Source organism: Callospermophilus lateralis, chromosome X, assembly GCF_048772815.1.
Source record: "Callospermophilus lateralis isolate mCalLat2 chromosome X, mCalLat2.hap1, whole genome shotgun sequence".
NCBI lineage: Eukaryota > Metazoa > Chordata > Mammalia > Rodentia > Sciuridae > Callospermophilus > Callospermophilus lateralis.
This window is the reverse complement of record NC_135325.1, coordinates 107,340,499-107,362,066: the sequence shown is the minus strand read 5'-3', so window position 1 is coordinate 107,362,066 and position 21,568 is coordinate 107,340,499. Positions and strand designations below refer to the sequence as shown.

Here is a 21,568-nt window from a genome sequence, read left to right as displayed (position 1 = left end):
CTGATTAATTCACTGATGAGGTCATCATCCTCATAATCCAATCACTTCCCCAAAGTCCCACATCTGAATATTGCTACACTGGGGATCAAGCCTTTAATATGTGAGCCTTTGGGGGACATTTCAAGTAAAAACCATAACAACATATAAAAATGAGGCACAGAGATGTTGACTTATCCAGGATCCTATTGCTATTTAGTCAGAGGGTGACCTGGGGTTCAGGCCTCAGTCTATCTAGCTTTGAAATCTCAGCTGAGCTTTGTTTAGGCAGGGGCTTATTACTCCAGTGTGGTTGCTTTATGTGCAGTGAAACTTTTTGGTTTTGCAGGACTTCATGATGTATTCTCCAGTCCCTAGCAGCCTGCCCTACACTGGTTATTCAATCCATATTTGTTGATAGATGGACCAACAGATGTGGCCAGAGCAGCTCGCCTCCTGCCCCATCTATGCTAAGAAGGTCAAGTGAAGGAGTTTCTAAATCAAGTCTTAATAATCATCCTGGATTCATAAGGTCCCAGCCTAGCCAATGTTGTGTCTCTTTGCCAGGGATTTATTTGTCATTGCAGGGGGGAGTGCCATGCTGCCTGGCAAATGCTTTTGTTTAAACTGATTTTGCTCTGTCCCTCACATCCTAAGGTTTGTTGTTTTGGGGAATAAATTGAACTGAAATAGAAAGAAAGTGCTTGTGCTGCATCTGGCCCCAGGCCAGGCTGAGCAGTGGGCCAAGTGTGGTTTGGGTGCCGCCCATCCCACCCCTCTGGGCCCCCCCCCCCCCCCCCCCCCCCCCCCCCCCCCCCCCCCCCGGCTTCTGCTGTCACCTGGCTGCCAGGCTGTCTCCCTGCTTGAGCTCAGAGGACAGGCCTGGCCTGCAGCCTTGCCCCTCCCGCCTCTCACCCGCCTCATCTCTTCCCATCCCCACAGCTGAAAGGAGGAGGGAAACAAACCCAAGAACTGAAATGCTGGGGGAGGAGACTAGGGAACTGGCTTTGGAGCCAGGTGGGTGGCGGTTGGGTGTTTGTTCAAGTCTGTACTTGTGGGAATCCCAGGGCATCCGGGTGCTGCAGAGGCCTAGCTGAGGCTCCCTACTGTGCAGCCAAGAGCTCTTTGCTAAAGGGCAAAATTCCTCAGAATTCTATAAGCATTTCTCCCTTTTCTCTAAATGACCCAGTATTTGCATCATTGTGTGACCTGTCACAAACACCAATACATTACACTCTTAAGGGCCTAGCTTTAACTTGTGCTTTAAGACAATGAAGTTGTCAATTGCAATTTAGAGAAGGAGACATTGTTCAAACTGAATGAGCTGAGTCCAATGTCTTGGGGTCAAAGGGTATGGCCTGAGGGGCAGAACCACCTGGGAGGTAGCTGGACTGGCCAAGGGTCTGAAGGCCCCACCCCCCAGCCCAGCAGTAGAGAGCTATCCTTTGTAATCCTAGGTGCCACTCAGCAGCTTTGCGCCAGACTGTCAGAACAGGAAGAACATTTGGTTAGACCAGTTCTACTGCTGAGAGATCCACACTTCAGAGTTCATTTGCACCCCAGGAAGTAGTGCAGACTTGGCCCCTGGGAAGATCTGCAAGGTCCGGAAGAATGGAAGGTGACAGACGTCATGGAGGCACTTCTCTGGGAGCTGTGGATATATAGCTTGTCTGATTCTAAACACAGCTGCGGTGCAAAGTCTTCAATTATTTTCCCCACACAATCTTATTCCGTTTTCTTTTTCTTTATTCCCATTCTTCCTCATTTCCTATTTCCTCCTTCTCTTTTGGGTCTGAGGTATGGAGCCAGAAAGGGGGAGGTCTGTCAGGCCCTGGAAGCACTTAGGCATGGCGCCTCACTACTAATCACTGGGCTTAGCTGTCTCAACAAGAGGTCCTTTGTCCTCTGAGATTCCTTCTATGATGACGAAATTTACCTTTCAACAGACTTAAACATAACACAAAGGTTCTCTGGAACTCTCACGCTCTGAACATTTTAAGTGATTGAAAGAACACTGTCAATTGCCTTTAAAGCTAGAAGATACCATTTCCTGACCTAACTATATTCCAGGAATTTCCACTTATCTTTTTCATATGATCATTAGTTAAGTTTGGAAGATAGGCTTGATTATGCCCCTTCATTCATTCATCACTCATTTAACAAGTGCTTGCAAACCCTCACTGCCCAATATGCACAGATAAGTAGGAAATAGCACCTATCATCCAAGAGCTCACAAGCTAGTGAAAGAATCAGACACATAAAAGATGGGCTGGGGTGTAGCTCAGTAGGACAGCGCTTGCCTAGCTTATGTAAGGCCCTGGGATCCATCCCCAGCAACACACACACACACACACACACACACAATGTAAATGGTAAATAGTACCAAAAAAAAAAAAAAAAAAACAGCAGCAAAGATAGTTTTCCTGGCACAATGGAAGAGGAGCACTTGGCACCTGACTCAAATTGAAGTGTGTGTGTGAAGAGTGTGGTCAGGCAGGGTTTTGTGAGAGAGGTGATGTCTGACCTGAGCCCTAAATGACCAGTACTCATTACTTAGGTACGTAGTGGGGAGTTGGGGGGATGAGAGCTGAAGGTTGATCCACAAAAAGGGAGAAGCAGGGATAGTCCAGTGGAATAGTCTGATTGGATCTTAAAATTGAAGGCAGATGGAGGGGAGAGTGGCAAGAGTCTGAGAGATGAGAGAACCAAGTCATAAATGGGCTTTTTCATATGAAGAAATTAAGGTTCAGCAAGGACAAATATGAGCCCAAGATCACAATTGCAAGTAGGTTATTTTTTTGTGGGGGGGGGGCGGGGCGGGGTTAGGGCTCTGGAGTCACAATCTAGTTACCACTGAGCTACATCCCCAGTGCTTTTTATTTTTAATTTTGAGACAGAGTCTTGTTAAGTTGCTCAGGGCCTCGCTAAGGCCTTGCTGAGGCTGGATTTGAACTTACTATCCTCATGCCTCAGCCTCCAAAGCTGTTGGGATTATAAGCATGCACTACCACACACCACTGAAAGTAAGTTTTTGAGTCAGAAACTAAAAGTAAATATGCTGACTCCAGAGCCCAACTCTCTCTCCCACAACCACCAGTCTCCTGAATTCTGAATACCCAGTTTGGGGTCAGAAAATGCTTTCACTGTTTTATGAAGCAAGGACAATCACAGTCATGAATTCTTTCCACAATTTATATCCATGTTTCAGTATTTAATGAAAAATGTTCATAAAAGTTAATTAAGCATTTTAGTACTCATTTGTAAGTCTCAAACAAAAACAAGACAATAAACAATGCACCCTAAATAAGCTGGAGAAATTCAATTTCTGGAAAAATGTATCTTAAGGTTATGTTATAAAGATGGATGTACATCTTTGTGTACTAACTAAGGTGTTTACCTTTGTGTTTTTTGTAATGGCTAAAAGAAGAATACAACAAGGAGACATCCTGTACAGTGACTAACAATATTCATAATCTAATACTAAGTTTCTAAAAAGTTCATCACCAAAGAGTATTATGTCACATATGATAAAGGGTCTCATAAATTTGCTGAGGCTTGCCTTGAACTTATGATCCCCCTGCCTCAGCCTCCCAAACTGCTGGGATTACAGGTATGCACCACCACCATACCCAGCTGGCTGTCTCATAATGGATGAGATTATGAGCACATTATTTCTTCTCCCTGCTTTTCTTTTTATTTTTCCCCTGATTTTTTAATGAGCATATATTCTTTTGGAATGCAACTAAAAAATAAAAACCAATAAAGTAGACTTCATTTTTTAAAAACTATCCTAATGATAAATATGCAAAATAATACATGTGTTAATTAGCTCAATTTAGCCATTCCACAATGTATACATATTTTAAAATGTTGTGTTGTACATGATAAATATGTGTAATTTTTGTTTGTTCATTAAAAATACTAGGCCTGGAATGTACCATAGCAGTAGAGCACTTGCCTAGTATGTGCAAGACCCTGGGTTCTATCCCCACCACTGCAATAAAAAACTAAATAAAAATTAAAAAGTACATCATGTACAACCAGAAGAATGAGAAGTTATACTCCACTTGTGTATGATGTTTTAAAATGCATTCTACTGTTATATATAACTGATTAGAAGAAATAAAGAAATAAAAATTATAAAAACCCCCAAAGTAATTGCTGTATAAGTCCATTTCCTGTATAAGCAACCAAAATAGAAAGTTCTCTCAAAATGTCAGAGCCAAAGTTTCCAAAGTGCTTACAGTCACATTACATGATATGCAGAGGTTCCAGGCACCTGTCTCCAAATATCAACCCTGTTGCCCACTAGTCCACACTAACCACTCAATTCATTTCCAAATCAAATAGTAAGGATAATAGCTAATATGTGGCAAAAGAATGTTTATTATGTTCCAGGCACTAGTTTAAGTATTTTGCATTTACTAGTTCATTGAAATCCTCAATGAACTTGATGCTATCAATATTTCCATTTGACAGGTAAGCAACTGGGAAGAGGTTACATAACTTACTCAAAGTCGCAGGCTGATAAGTAGTAGAAACAGGATTAGAATAGTGCGTTCTGGGTCCAGAGCCCTTGCACTTCATCATTTTGTCCTTCTAGAGCCACTGTGTTGGAGTTGTGTCAGTATTTCATATCTTAAAAAGCTCTCATGTGTTTTGGGAATGGTGATACTGAAAATGCTCAGCAGTTGTCAGGGAAAACTGACTTGAGGCAGTAGAACCTGCCAGAGCCATTAGGAATATTTCATAGGACAAATGGACAATAAGGGGAAATGGTTCAGAGAAATGGACAAGCTTTAAAAGGTATATGGAAGCTGGGCATGGTGGCTCATGCCTGCAATCCCGGTGGCTTGGGAGGCTGAGGCAGGAGGACTCGGAGTTCAAAACCAGTCTCAGCATCTTAGCAGAGAGGCCCAATGCAACTCAGAGAGACCCTATCTCTAAATAAATTATTTTTAAAAAGGGGCTGGGATGGACTGGGGTTGTGGCTCAGTGGTAGAGCGCTTGCCTTGCATGTGTGAGGCACTGGGTTTGATTCTCAGCACCACATAAAAATAAGTAAATAAAATAAAGGTCCATCAACAACTAATATTGTTTTTAAAAAAAGGGCTGGGGATTTTGCTCAGTGGTTAAGCATCCCTGGGTTCAATACCTGATACAAAAAAAAAAAAAATTATGTGTAATCTGAGAACTACATGAGCCCAAAGAAAGGTCATTCTTTGGAGCTCAATGGGTAGGATTGAGTCCAAAAGGGCACAGTAAGTACTGCTAATTCTGGGAAGGCAAAGTATGTCTCCGGAATAGTTACTGCTTAACCTGAAATATGGTAAATGCTCAATAAATATCTTTTTAATCAATGAAATAATGATGTCTGTTCTTGCTCTCTGCTGCCAGGCAGCTAATTCCTGTTCAATTGAGTTAGCTAATAAAATGTCAGTTTGCTGATAAAACATGCTAGGAAGTTAAATGTTTAAGTCAGGAGGGATGTGGCACAAACATTTCATGTATTACAGTAACACTTTTCTCTGGACCACCCTTGTGCATATGTAAAACTGTGGTCACAGTAAGCCCTCACTGACTATATGAAATGGGGTTGTCAGAAATGAGAAATGCCCTGCCTCAAGCCCTCCCAAAGAACAGCAGATGAGAGGTCATCTGTACTCCTAAGGCTCCTCAAGTCTTTCTGTGCATGCCATTGTGAACATGTTTGTTCATTTCTGCACTTGGAGGAATGTGGATTAGAGCCTCCTAAATTGGAAAAAGCAAATGTCAAATTCAACATTTAGAAGAGAGGAATATCCTTGGTTTTGATTTATAAATAGCAATGAGTCAACTTAACCAGATCCTTTTGCACAAATAATTCCACCTAAGCACTTAAAGGAGAAAGGTATTGGAAAAAAGCTTGCATTGGAAGGGTACAAATAATTTTAAGACACGAAGGTTAGTATTTCTTAGGACCCAGTTTCCCACTGAAGATTATTAATGTTAAAAATCCTGCTACTACTCCCATCTCAGTTTCTCCACAATTCTTCATTTTGTAAGCTAAACCATGTTTTCTCTTCCCTTTTTATATCTTAAACGCTAAACTGTGTAATATTTAAATGTATCTTTTATTTTTTAAATTTTTTAGCTGTAATTGGACACAATATTTTATTTATTTATTTTTATGTGGTGCTGACGATCGAACCTAGAACCTCGCACATGCTAGGTGAGTGCTCTACCACTGAGCCCCTAACTGTGTAGTATTTAAAGGAAATATATAAATTTAAAATGTTCTGTAAGGCAGGGGCTGGGGTTGTGGCTCAAGTTGTAGCGCGCTCGCCTAGCACGTGTGAGGCACCAGGTTCGATCCTCAGCACCACATAAAAATAAAATAAAGGTAATGTGTCCACCTAAAACTAAAATAAATAAATGATTTTTTTTAAAAAAATGTTCTGTAAGGCAGACATTGTGGCATACACCTTTAATCACCTCCTCACAGGAGCTGAGGCAGGAGAATCACAACCTCAGCAATTTAGTGAGATCCTGTCTCAAACTAAAAAGTAAAAAGGGCTGGGGATGTAGCTCAGTGGTAGAGGATCCCTGGGTTCATCAATCTTAGTACTTCAAAATATTGATAATGATAATAATAATGATAATACAATACAAAAGGCTGAGGAGGTAGCTCAGTGGTAGAGCATCTGTTGAGCATGCATGAGGTACTGAGTTCCATCCCCAACAACACACACACACAAACACACACACATACACATACACACACACACACACACACACACACACTACTTTGCTTGGCTGTGCTTGGACCTGGGTACAACTAAAGAACCAAAGACAGTTGTTTTGCATTATGCTGTATGCCCTAACAGGAGAGATACCATATTGAAATAGTCTTGAGGACAGAAGATGGCAGAGGTTCCCAGATCTGAGGCCAGCCCCAGATCAGGTCAGGCCAAGAAGAATATATAAGGGCAGAAATCTGCAAACAGGCTCAAGATTTAAAATTATACTACTAACCCACATGTTCAGCAACCTATATGAAGTACCTACTGTATATACAACATATGTGGCAATAAGTCAAGAGTAGAGGAAAGCTAAGTGGAGTCTAACTGGCTATCATAGTAGGTCCAAGTCACGAGAAGAGACCCAAGTGAAGAAACTAGATGAACAAGGAGTCAGAACCTTAAGCAGATGTCTAGGGAGGAAAAGTGGAGTGAAATGACAGGCCTTAAATGAATGCTATTAACTGTAAAACTTGGCAATGAGCCAAGTTGATACTGAGGCAAGGGCCCCAGAGCAGAAAACTAGTCCCTCAGTGTGGTCCACAGGTGTCAACAAGCAAATACACCTGGTTGACATGAGGATGTTTAAGGGTTAGGGGAGGAGAAACTTGGTGCATGGAGATTAGCATGTTCACATGACCTCTCAACGTGCTAATCAGAAACCCTTAGAGGTTGCTTTCTGTTTTTAAATTTTTCATATCTAGTTTCAATAAGTGATGTAACCTATTTATAAATACATTAGAATATTCTGGAGGCAAAAAGAAAAATTAAAAACTTACCCATGATCACATTACCCTGATTTAAACACTTTTTGTGTATACTTTATATATTGAAATATTACTTTCTACTTTCTTATGGATCTCTAAACTCCACATGTGCTTCCCTATTACACTTAGTTTGCAATTGTTTCCTGAATATATTCAAAGACTCTCTGTTCAGTTGATGCTGATTCTCTACAGCAACCCTAATATACTAGATTTCATGGCCTCATATAAAGTAGATTTTTTATTTCTATTTGTTACTGTGGATTGAACCCAGGGGTGCTTAACTACTGAGCCATATCCCCAATCCTTTGTATTTTTTAGTTTGAGACAGGGTCTCACTAAACTGTTAAGGCTGGCTTTGAACTCACAATCCTCCTGCCTCAGCCTCCTGAGTTGCTGGAATTGTAGGCAGGCACCACCATGCAGAGTCTAAATAGATATTTTAAAAGGCATTATTCCTTAGGGACTTCTTTGTAGAGATTCAGGGAAATGCACAACCTGCCACAACAGAGTGGGTCCCTACCTGCTCACAGCCTAGCTGGGCAACACAGTGAGCACTCTTTCTAAATGGAGCAAAGCTGATTGAAGGAAAGAAGAGATAGGAACTGGGAGCAAGTGAGGAAAGGGAGGCTAAAAGAGGAGAGACATTGGAGTAATAAGCAAAAGGAGAAAATCAAAATAACAGAATTTAAGTGTTAGGCAGTGTAGCTCAGTGGTAGAGTGTGTAATTAGCATGTGCCTGGATCCCATCCCCAGAACCATACAAAATATTTAGGTATTTATTTCTTTCCTATCCTCCATATATCCAGATATTAGTTTTTCCTTTATATTTAAGGATAGCCTAGTGTATGAAATGAGACCCATTATTGGAGACGAGAACACCTGGGTTCCATTTCCAGTTCTGCTATTCATCTGCTGAAAGACCCCAGGCAAGTCACTTTCTTGATCTAGATCTCAATTACCACACTTATAAAATGAGGGCTTTGGAATATGTGATTTCTAGTGGTCTCTTGTGTCTTGGATGTCTCTTATTGCTAGATATATACAGAATCGATTTCAACTTTTAAAAAATTCCAACTACCATTTAGAATCTGGTTGTGCCTTATGCACAACACATGGATTCAGTGCTAAAGCATTACGTGGAACAAACAATTATAATTGTTTTAATTACCTAGAGTAGCTAGTAATTTCGACAAGACTTGGGAACACTGTCTTGAGAATGCTGTTATTACACTGTCACTTTGCAACAGTTTTTCCAGTATAGGCATGATAATTTCAATGTCCCAGGAGTGGAGGCAAGATTGCTATAAGGATAGTAATCTTGTGGAGGTTTTTTTATTATTATTATTCCTTTAGTTAAAGGGTAATTTTTTTTTCCTTTTGTATTGGGGATTGAATTCAGGGACGCTTAACCACTGAGCCACATCCCCAACCCTTTTTAATATTTTATTTAGAGTCAGGATCTTGCTAAGTTGCTGAGGGCTTCACTAAATTGCCAAGGCTGTCTTTGAACTCGTGGTCCTCTTGCCTCAGCCTCTGGGATTACACATGTACACCACCATACCCAGCTAAAGGGTAATTCTGAGTGGAGAGAGTCTCTTACCCTCCATCCAACTTCTGTAGCAAAGAATGTGAATCAGATGCAACCTGTCTAGGTCATTGCCAGGCCAACCTAAGGCCCCAAGGCAATGATACATGTAGCTTTGAAAAAGTGTCTGCCAGAAAGTATCACCTATCAGGTAAGATTGGCTATTTAATTCCAGAGTTCTCTTCCTAATTTGGTTTCATTGGTATCAATATGGTAAAGGGGAGGTGGTCAGGCAGCCACAAAATTTGATTTTCCAGGAACCTCCAGGACAATTACATGGGCCAGAAATTTTTCTGAGCAGTTAATTCTAAACAACTTTAAGCCTTCTATTATTCACACATGCAGCAATTTGAACTGCTTTATGTTTTCAGAAATCCAATAAAACCTAGTTATAATTGGTGTAAATTTCACACATGCACACACAACTGTAAGATAAGTTTTTCTTTCTGCTTACCCTCATTGGGAAATCTTAAGTACCCAGTTAAACCATGCTTCCCTTCAGGGATTATGGCTGAGTCTATGGGTACTAGAGAAAGGGCTTGGGTTGACTTCTTCTTTCTTTTTTTTTATTCTTGGGGGGTGGATACTGGGGATTGAACTCTGGGGCACTTGACCATGGAGCCACATCCCCAGCCCTGTATTGTATTTTATTTAGAGACAAGGGTCTCACTGAGTTGCTTAGCACCTCACTTTTGCTGAGGCTGGCTTTGAACTTGCAGTCTTCCTGCCTCAGCCTCCTGAGCTGCTGGAATTATAGGCATGTGCCACCGCTGGAACTCTATCTTAACTGCTGCTACCCGGTAATTAGGCTTTTGAGGATCTCAGCAACTTTCTTAAAACCAGGAGTTAAACCCTCAAGGGTTACAGCCTGGCCAATGAAATTCTTCTGCCCTGACCTAAAAGAACTCCCTTTCCTATTTCCCCAGCACACACTTTCAAATTCTAAAAACTGATTACATCCAACTATATTGGTAATTGTAAAATGTGTAAGGTGTGTGCTTTTTTTTGCAATGTTAGGATATTTGCATTTTTAATGAAAACAGTCTTTTTAAAGAGTTTTTAATGTTATTTATTTAGTTAGTCGTAGTTGGACACAATACCTTTATTTTGTTTATTTATTTTTATGTGGTGCTAAGGATCGAACCCAATGCCTCACATGTGGGAGGCAAGTGCTCTACTGCTGAGCCCTAGACCCAGCCCCCGCCCCCAAGAGTTTTGTTTTGTTTTAAGAAGCAGCCTAAACCAGTGTGGTGGGGCACATCTGTAATCTGAGCTACTAAAAAAGGCAGAGGCAGGAGGATTGGAAGTCCTGTCTCAAAACAAAAATTACAAATGGCTGGGTCTGTAGCTCAGTCATTAAGCACCCTGGGTTCAATCCCATGTACCAAAAAAAAAAAAAAAAAAAAAAGTCCCAGAGTTGAATCCCCAAGAGGTTTCTGGATTCCCAGAGGTACACTGTACATGATAAGAAAGAAGAAATGCTTGCTTTGAGGAGAGTGGTGTCCATGCTCTTTGAAAATGAGGTACACACTTACCTATTACTGGTTACAAACAGTTGGACTGAAGTGAAAGTATAAAGATGCAGAACGAGATTTCACTACATGTCTGAAATTAAAACAGCATCATCAAAAACATGCTTAGCTTGGATATGGACCAAATAGGACCAAGACACAGAAATATGTCCAGACTCCCTGTTCTACTTATCATAAGTCTGATCCTCTACTTAAGAGTGCTCTGTTTGGTTGTGGGTTCCAAAATGCAATTTGGAATTTGGGATTTGGAGAGTCAAAAGAGAGATGGAAATTAGGGAAAAGTGGCCAGAAGGAACTAGTTCATCATGGCCTCCACAGAGATGCTCAGTGGCAACCGTTTGTATTATTATAGCTAAAACTGTTTTCCTGCCAGTGCCATGGGTGATTTGAGTCAGTTGCAAAAGAGATAAAACACAAAGAAGCTCTGAGTGTCACCACAGAAGACCCAAAAGAAAATGCTAGGTGGATGACTTTAAAAGGAAGTAGTTAACACCTCAGAGGTGGGGTGTCAAAAGAATATTTGATCAGTTTAAACCAGTGGAAGGCTTTAGATATGATAAACCATGATTCTCTTTTCTGACCTGTGCAGAGTAGGGAGTGTCAAACAGGGGTTCAGATACATATATATGGATCAGCGAGGAATGTTCAAACAACCTGCTTGTGGACAGGTCAGGGTGGGAGCAATTCAGTAATTAGCTTTGAGTGGAAGTAAGGGAGAAAAGATGCTTGGTTAGTTCCTGGCTGTACGTGTAGCCGGTGGGACAACTGGTGAAGGAACGAATAGCAGGGATGAGCAAAGTGGTGCATGAAGTAAATGAAAAACTGCAAAGGGTGTGGTGTATGAAAACCCTTACCCTGGCAGAATGCAAAATGGAGAGCAAGCTTCTAAGGCCTGTAAAGAGAATACTAGGAGCCAGGCGCAGTGATGCATGCCTGTTATCCCAGGAGCTCAGGAAGCTGAGGCAGGAAGATCATGAGTTCAAAGCTAGCCTTAAAACTTAATGAGACCCTAAGCAACTCAGTGAGACTCTGTCTCTAATATTTTTAAAAAGGGGTGGGGATGTGTGGTTCGATTCCTGGTACCAACAACAAAAAAAAAAAAAAAAAAAGAAAAAGAAAAGAAAATAAAAAGAAAAAAGAAAGAAAGAAAAGAAAGAGAGAGAGAGAGAATAGCAGGAATCTCTAGGATTCTCCCTCTTTCTCCTTACATTCTATTGCATCCATTATGAAGACACGTGTCACATTTTACCTTTTCTGTTTTCGCTAGTACTACCATCTTCTCTCATCTGAACTGTGATGGTAGCCTCAGATTGTCTATTACCTGTTTTCCCTCCTTTTTCACCCATCCCTTTCAACCTTGTTTCTCAAAGTACACTCCACAGACCAGCAGCATCTATCTCACCAAAGAGCCTGATCAGTTCTCAAAAATGCACATTCTCAGGCCCTGCACACAGCTATTGAATCTGAAGCTGCACTTTCTCATTTGGAAAGCTGTGCCCCAACTATTTCCAGGCCAATGCTTCTAAAACACAACTCTCAACTATGTCAATTTCCTGCTTAAAACCATTTAATTACCCCATCCCTATCTTGCTACCCATCCCCACCTTACTCCCCATCTTCATTGCATGTGGCTTTGTGTGCCCCAAGAGGTATGTATGGCTCCTGCCCTTCTTTTCAGTTACTTTATCTCACTTTTTCCTTTAGCAACACCAAACTGCTCGCAGGTTCATTGTTCACACCAGGTTTCCTTAACTCTTCTGCCTCTGATACCCTTCTTTTCCTCTCCTCATTTGGTTACCTCCAACTCTTGTTTCATGGCCGATTAGGTGTCTCCTCTGTTAGGAATCCATTACCCATCTTTTTGGGTTTGGTGCCTGTTGAATGCAATTTCATGATGCTTCCTGCCTACCAGTCTCCACAAAGGTACTTGTTCCAAACTACTGTTATTAACTATTGATGTGCCTGCTTTGTCTGCCAGACTATGTGCTAATGCCTGTGTCTTGCTCACCACAGTCTCCCTGGACACTAGGAGAGAACCCAGCACGGAGCAGCTGCTCATTGTGTTGAACTAAAGGGATGGTCAAAAGGGTCACAAAAGGGTAAAGGCAAATTCAGAATGACAAAGGCAAGCATGGCAAAATTAATCTGAGTTTTAGCAGATGAAAACCACATCAGGAAAACAACAACAACAAAAAAACTCAAAAAACGAGAATAAAGAATGAGAAAAATTCATGCTAAAGGAAACCTACCAAAGATCATAGAGGAGTTAAAACTAGTCTCAGGTGTGTCTAGCTCCAGAACCCATATTCTTAGCCACCGTGATATGCTGTTTCTTCCTACTTATTTCAGGTGCTCAACACATTCTTGGAATTCCTCTTTGACCTTTTGTAATTGGATGCATTCTTTCCAAAATGCATCACAAGTCTTCATTATTCGAGACTGGATTAAGTGTTTAGAAAAAAACAAGAAATGGTAAAATATGGTAACTAAAGTGCTATGGACTGACTTGGCTTCTCCCCAAATTCGTATGTTGATGCTGTCACCCAAAATGTGATTGTATTTGGAAATAAGGCTTTTAGAAAGTAATTAAGGTTGCCAGCACAGTGATGGATGCCTATAATGACAGGTAGACAGGAGACTGAGGCAGCAGGATCACAAGTTCAAGGCCAGCCACAGCAATTTAGCAATACCCTGTCTCAAAAGAATTAAAAGGGTGTGATGGCACATACCTGTAATCCCTGCAACTTGGGAGACTAAGGCAGGTGGATCACAAGTTCAAAGCCAGCTTCATCAACTTAGTGAGGCCCAAAGTAACTTAGCAAGACCCTGTCTCAAAATAAAATATAAGAAATACTGGGGATGTTGCCCAGTGGTCAAGATTCTCTGGATTCAATCCCCAGTATTAAAAAAAAAAAAAGTAATTAAGATTAAGTGAGATCATAAGGGTAGGGTCCTTATCAAATGGGATGGGTGGTCTTATAAGAAGAGAAAGAGATCTCTCTGTGTTCTTTCTGCCCCTCACCTCATGTAAGAACACAGTGAGAAGGCAGCCATCTACAAGCCAAGAAGAAAGTCCTTACCAGAATCTTACAAGGCTAATACTCTCATTCCAGATTTCCAGCCTTTAGAATTGTAAGCAATTAAATTTCTATTATCTGAGTTGCCCACTCTATGGTATGTTGTGATGGCAGCCTGAGGTGAGCAAGATAGTCATATTTGGGGTTAAAAAATGAGATAGAACCATAAAGGATGAGTGATTAGCATGTGTAATGTTGAGAACAATTTTGTAAGGGAAGCATAAATATTTTGAATGTCAGAACATTAGAAATAGAGAATCATCTATAAGACACTTCATATGACATGCTTTTAACTGTTATAGAATCCATTGCATTTCTCTATAAAATATAATAAGCACAAAGAAAAAGTAAAAATAACCTATTCTACTAGGGCTAATAATGTGCTATATTTTATTCCAATTTATCGTTTTTGAAATCTTTATTCATCTGGGTGCAGTGGCTGTGCCTGTATTCCCAGCAACTCAGAAGGCTAAGGCAGAAGGATCGCAAGTTCAAAGTCAACCTTAGCAACTTAGTGACACTCTATTTCTAAATTTATAAAGTATAACAAAGGCTGGGGATGTGGCTCAGTGGTTAAGTGTCTTTGGGTTCAATCCCAGAACCAAAAAATAAAAAATAAATAAATCTTTGTTGTACAGTTCAAATATTTTAAATTATGCTGTGAGATACACATACATTACAATCTCTTTTTTCTAATATTGTCCAATCACCTTGGACAATATTAGAAAAAAGAGATTGTAATTGATAAAATTTCTAAATTGATAAAATTTCCTAAAGCAAAAACCCATAATAAGGGCTGGGGATGTGGCTCAAGCAGTAACACACTCGCCTGGCATGCGCAGGGCACTGGGTTCAATCCTTAGCACCACATAAAAATAAAATAAAAGATGTTGTGTCCACTGAAAACTGAAAAATAAATAAACTCTTTCTCTCTTCTCTCTCTCTCTCTCTTTAACAAAAGCCATAATAAGTCATATGCATACATATGTGAATACTCTAAATTATTAATTTTAACATAAAACATATATATTTATATTCACATATACCATCAATGATTTCCAGCATTGGTTTATTTAAGGTGGAAACAGAATGTAGATACTTGGGAATCAATTTGAGTACAGAATCCTTTCAGATCTTGATATATTTTCTCCTCCAAACTTTTACTGCTACCATAGCCAAAACTATTTGACAGCACAGTTTTGCAAATTTCCCCAAGTCTTACAAAAATATCAAATTAATTTTCATAGAAACAACTCTTGCTTCCACTGCTCATAATAATTTTTGATATATATATATAAGTTAATTGCAATTAAATAACAAGTAGTACTGTAAAACATATGTTCAAGAAAATTATTACTAGTCAGCATGGGACTCAACTGGTGGATGTCAAAATACACAATCATACTAGTGTAGTATGCTGCCCATGAGCTTTCTTCATAACATGGGCATATGCCAATATTTTTCCATTTTTAATTTTTTTAAATTTATTGTTATTGTTGATATTCTTATCATTATTATTTTATGTGTGTGTGTGTGCGCGCACGCGTGTGTGCTACTGCCAATAAAACCCAAGGGCACTCTAAATCCCCAGACCTTTTTAATTTTATTTTGAGACAGGGTCTTACTAATTGCAAAGACTGACTTCAGGCTTGAGATCCTCCTGCTCCAGCCTCCTGTGTTATTGGGATTACAGTAACATGCCACTGTGCCCAGATCTACCAATATTTTAAAGTGGAAATGGAAAGCATTGTCTTCATCATTAAGCAGAAGCTGGTTAAGACAGTTTCTACTGTCCTTGCTTATTAAAAAAAAAATAATAAATTAACAGACATGCACAGAGTGAAAAGTTAAAGTCCCCCATTCTCTCTTCAACAATCATGCCATTAACTGCTGCACCTCATTTCGTACCCATTTCATTGCATTCATCTATGCACATGCCGAGCTTACATCATATGAAGTGGTATGTGCTGCAATAAGAACTTAAGGTGAATTATCTTGTTTAATCCTCACAACAAACACATGAACCCATGAGATAATACCACCATTATCTCCAGTCCATAGATGAGTAAACTTAGACTTAGAAAAGTTGAGTAATTTTCCCAAGGTCACTTAATGACAAACTATTCTTCTTCCTGAGAGGATTACCATACTACCTTACTTGGATCAAGTTAAATATTTGGGTCCATTTATCTATTTATTCAGTAAACATTTATTGAATGTCCACTCTTTGCCAGGTACTGGGCTTAATTGCCAGGTATCCAAACACATTTTTTTTTCTTTTGTGATACTGGGGGTTGAACCCAGGGGCATGCTGCTACTGAAATACTTCCCCAGCCCTTTTTATTATTATTTTTTTTTAAATTTAGAAACAGGGTCTCAGTAAGTTGCTGAGACTGGCCTCAAACTTGTGATCCACCTGCCTCACCTTCCCTCCCATGTAGCGGGATTACAAGTATGCACCCCACACCCAGCTAAACACAGGATTTCTGTATTCAGGTACCTGGAAAAGGTACATTGTTCTGGGAGTTACACGATTGCCCTAATTCTTTCAGTTAGAAATTGAGTAGAGCAAGATTACAATTCAGGTCTATTTTAACAAATTGTTATATGACAGCTCTAGGTGCATAGAAAGTTGTGTACACTGTTTTTTAAAATTTTTTTAGATATTGATGGACCTTTATTTTATTTATTTTCATGTGGTGCTGAGAATTGAACCCAGTGTCTCACACATGCTAGGCAAGCACTGTACCACTGAGCCATGACTCCAGCCCCTGTAGATTGGTTTTTGAGCTAGCCATTTTGAATATTGTTTCCATGAGAAGATGAATTGTCATTGCTGTTGTTGTTTGGTACTGGGGATTGAACTCAGGGGCATTTTACCACTGAGCTACATCCCCAGGCAATTTTATTTTTTATTTTGAGACAGGACTTCAGTAAATTGCTGAGGCTGGCCTCAAACTTGCACTCCTCCTGCCTCAGCCTCCTGAGTCACTGGGATTACAGATGTGCACCTCTGCAACCAGTGAGGAATGAGTTTGGAACCCCTAGGAATCAGTGTGCAATGGTTATGATGAAGTAAATTAGACATTATAAATAAAAAGTCACATGTGTTTTTGTGTATGTGTGTGTGTGTGTGTGTGTGTGTGTGTGTGTATATATATATATATATATATATATATATATATATATATATATATATATATTACAGTACTCTACTGTACATTTATTAATTTTACAGTACTCTAATCTAAGGAAGATGATGGCAAGACAGGATTCCAGGTTGGAATTCCAGTTTCTTGAGAAGGGTTGACTGGAGGTACAGAATTTAGATCCACTAAGGATCTTGATTAGAATGTTGAAATGTGCCAACTTAAACAAGAGCAAGAAATTGTACAGATAATCAGAAGTTCACAAAAGAGAAAATAGAAAAGTCATAGATAAGGTAATATCATGACAAAGATCATCATGACATGAAATTGGAGGAATTGGATCATAATGGTAAAAAAAAATTAAAAGTTGCAGGTTCAGAGAGAACCAAGACCATACCTATGATGCAACACATTCAGAAGTCTGGCCAATTTGAATGTACACTATGGAGGGCTGAAGGGAAATACCTGACCAGGACAGAGATGGGAGTGAAGGACACTAGCCATGTGAGTGCCTGACCTCCAAATGCATAAATGCCAAAGGCTTTTAGAGTTATTTGGCAACATATACAGGGATGAAAGAATCAAGGGATTATTCTTATAAGCATGGTATAGGATCTTACTGAAGGGAGCAGAAAGCCTTGATTTGAAACCTTAAAAGGATGACTATATATTCTTTGTGACTACAGAAACATTTAAATATACAAACACATGGAATGTGGCAGCGTTGATAGGGAGGATTAAGTGCCCTGATGGAAAATAAGAATTAAAATGAAGAGGAAAAAGGAAAATCTTGAGTGTCTTAAATCGTTTGCAAAGAAACTGGAGTCTATGACGGAATTTAGTCCTTGTGACTGAAATGTTTCTTTGGTGTTGGAAAAAGTATTGCTGTCATCCCTCTCTCTTTAGAAATTCCTTTTTTTTTTTTCATAATAAAAATCCTGTGGCAGCTCCTTGTCTGGAGGACTTTAAAAATAGGAGCGATTTCATCTGTCTGGAATGGTCTGTGTCAGCACTTGCCCTCGGCAAGGTTGCTACACAGGCGAAACGCCCCCGCCCCCTTCCCCCTACCAGGCACCCTCATCCCTAGCCCCCCACACTCTTGGCACCCCCCACCCTCAGGGCTGACTCTGACTTCCGGCCCGGAGCTCCCATGTGAACTCCCACATCAAATCAAACTCCTTTCCTCAGTACAGCAGCTCTCTCTCCAGGTGCTAGGGATGCAATAGGTTTCACCCTTTGCGGCCTATTTGCATTTAAAAATAGGATCCTGGTTAACCCAAATGAATCTTGAGTCGGTGGAGCTCTGGGCTGTGTAACCAAGTGGAGGGAAGTCCAGGGGGAGAGGGGTGTGTTTTTGGTCAGTGGGGGAAGGGGCGAGATAGGCCGCCTTCCTGGAAGCTATTAAATCCCAGATGTGGACTCCTTTCAGTGAGCTGCTGCCTTGGGGTGGGGGTGGATGGACTTTCTGACCTCTCAAGGTTGCTGTGGATTCTATGGGTCGGTGATTTCCAGCTACATTTCCCTGCACCCAGCTTCCTTTGCAGTGCTCCGGGCGCTTTGTGACTCGGCTTTAACTAGAGGTTTTCAGCAGTTTGTCTTTGTGCCTATCAGCCAGGGCCCAATTTTCCCATCACGGTCTTCCTTGCAAACAGCAACCCTTGGGTTTGGCAATGGTGGCGGCTGAAGATTAGCCCCAGCCATACTGAGTTCAAAGAGATTTCCACAGACAGCTCTTCAAAGCTCTTGTTTTCAGAGAAGAAGTCCAAGGAAGGCACTGCTTCATGCTCTCAGTGTGTGTGGGCTTTATGCAGAAATATTTGTGGCCTTATGTGAAAATATTTGTGGCCTTATGTGAACAGCGACTCCCCTATGGAGAGTTGGTGGGCAAAACTATCAAGCAAAATATATTCAAGGAGTGCATATGATTAATTTGGTCCTTTTCATATTGGATTAGCAAACATTCAAGGTTTCTTACTATGTGCTAGATTTTGAGTTGGACCAGATGGGTAACAAGGAAAAGAAAGCATGGTCCGGGCATCTTGGAGCTGGAGTTGTGGCTCAGTGGCAGAGCGCTTGCCTAGCACATGTGAGGCACTGGGTTTAATCCTCAGCACCGCATAAAAATAAATAGATAAAATAAAGCTACTGAATTCATCTACAACTAAAAATATTTATAAAGAAAGAAAGCTCAGTCCCAGCTGTGAAGGAATTCAGTCTAGGGGGAAGATAGACATTCAGCATAAGAAGCACCATGTTTGAGGAGAGCCAGGGTGCATGGGAGCACAGGGGCCTGCCCTTGGCCAATAAGGCTGATAGCATCAGAGACAGCTCCCCTGGGGAGATGACATCTGAGCTGAGTAGGAGTAAGCCAACCACAGAAAGGTGGGAAGGAAGGTCTGTGGAGAAGGAATGACATGAGCAGAGGCAAAGAAGCATGAAGCAACTTGACATGTGTGGGGAACTTAGAGCAGGCTGTGATTATTAGGGGAAAGTGTCAGGGAGAGGGGACAAGAAATGAGGCTGGAGGGGCAGGTCATGTGAGCGAGAGCCCAGCCTCTCTTACTGAGGAATATAAGCTTTATCCTAAGGAGAGCCTCTGAAGGATTTTAAGCAGGGGAGTAAACGGTCAGATTTACATCTTGATTAAACTAACTGTCAATTGGGGGAAAATCATTCAAATTGCCTGTGAGATGAATTGATTAAAATTTCCATTGAAAGGGTAAATTTGCAGATCAAGCCATAGTTAAGTGCAAGGCTCTCTTTTTCCAAGAAGGGCTATCATTAAGCTGAGGCGTTTTCAGGGATGTTGCTGAAACCATGTATACATAGATGCACATATGTGTTTGTAAAGCTCCCAACATCTTTTAGGAGGAATCAGGTCCTTTAAATGATGTGGTGGGTAAAGGAAAGGGGCTTTACAAGAGTCTTGCTGCTTCAACCCTTTATTCCAAACTGCAGTGATAACATAAGCTTAAGAAAATGCAAACTGTGCTGTGATCTCTTTGTTTTGTTTAGCAAAAGTCATCTGGAAAGGCACTGTTTAACCTGAGTTGCAGCCATCTCAATCTTGCCGAAAAGGAATATTTTGGGTTAGAATTCTGCAGCCATTCTGGAAACAATGTAAGTTTCTTTTATTGTAGGCTTTTTTTGTGTGTGTCTAGAAATGCTTGCAAAGGCAGTTTGCATCTAGGTATGTAGGGCTCAATTCCTTAACTGAAAAATGAAACACCATTTACATACACCTTACAAAGTGATAGAACTATTGCCCCTTCCTCCTTGTTTATTAAAAGACACCTCAGTTTTTCAAACACAAACTCTTCTACCACATGCTCCAGTTTTGTCACTCTCTGAACAGTTCTCCACACTGTATCCATTTTTACTTTCCAGAGGCTGGACCTCAATCTCCAGAATTAAGGCTCCTGACCTCCCCAGAAAATCTTTAGGGGATTCTTCCTTCCTCTTTTTCAGTCCTAACATTCACGATGTTCTTTTACTGTGTCCTGCGCTGGCATATCTACTCCAGAACCTTCCCAGAAAGGCTTTTCAGGTCTGTTAAACAATCCTTTGGGGGACGGTAGGATTCAAAAATGGAGCCAAATGCCTTCATTAGTCTTTGTAGCAACTAATGAGACTTGTGTGTGACACCTTTGTCATCCAACTGAGGCAGGGGAGCAGTGATTCAAATGTCAACAACAAAGAGTTTATAGATAACAACATTCACTGTCATTGGAAAAATATGAGTGGGCAGATTGTGGTGAAGGTACATCCTCTCTATGATACTGCTGCTTGTTTCCAACTATCTTTAGAAAGCTAAATAGCCTGGTATTTGTTTATTTCATGTTGCCCTTTTTCTGGTACCAAAAGAAAAACTGATGTGCTCAATGCCATGTTCTACCAATTTTTTTTCATTGATGTTATTACAGGTTTGGTTGGAACTTTTGAAACCCCTAACAAAGCAAGTAAAAAGTAAGTATGGAAAATCATGTAAGGAATATAGTTTGCAGTTCACACTTGAAAAATATTTCAGCAATCCCACACTATTCCTTACCTTAACATAAGGGGAGAAAAGGACTTTGACATATTATCTCAATCCTTCATACATTCAGTATATTTGGCAATTTAGAAAATTGTCTTAATTTTGCCTGAGATGAAGGAGATCATGCTGCTGGATCTTTGAGTACATCTGAAGAACACTGGTAATTATGGCACTCTGTGGATTGGCTCTAGGAATAGATCTCATGCTCTGGCACTGCAAATCTTCAAGCATCCTTAATGTCAATCTGCAATGCCATTCACTTTCTGCCTGAAGAGTCATTAGTTTTATGCCATCACAAACACCCCCCATTTGCTTCAGTTCATATTCGAGTGCCTTCTATGCATGAAATATTTCCCCCTATAGTTCACTATCTAGTGTGGTTGTTCTCAAATTTCAGAGTGCCTTAGGATCACCTGGGGTTCTTGCTAAAATACAGATTCCTGAACCTTATTTCTGGGTTGTCCACCAGCAATCTGCATGTTTAACCACTTCTGCAGGTGTTTCTGAGGCAGATGGACATCAATCAACACCTTGAAAAACACTGTTCGGTACCTCTTTTCCTGGTTCCTCTTCCCCCACCTGCTCTTTACATGTGGGTGCTTCTCACAGTTCTATTTGTTCCTGCTGTGTAATGATCATCTGTCACATTATTCTAACAGCTTCCAAA

At 40.5% G+C, this 21,568-nt stretch overlaps 1 protein-coding gene across 1 annotated transcript in view; it reads left to right on the top strand.

Annotated features, from left to right (window-relative positions):
• The window catches only part of Frmd7 (FERM domain containing 7), a 53,130-nt gene that overhangs the window by 7,816 nt on the left and 23,746 nt on the right, over positions 1-21,568 (top strand). The window contains exons 2-3 of the mRNA XM_077106505.1: positions 19,881-19,985; positions 20,789-20,831. Coding sequence (XP_076962620.1) covers positions 19,881-19,985; positions 20,789-20,831 — 148 coding nt within the window. The remainder of the gene's footprint in view (positions 1-19,880; positions 19,986-20,788; positions 20,832-21,568) is intronic.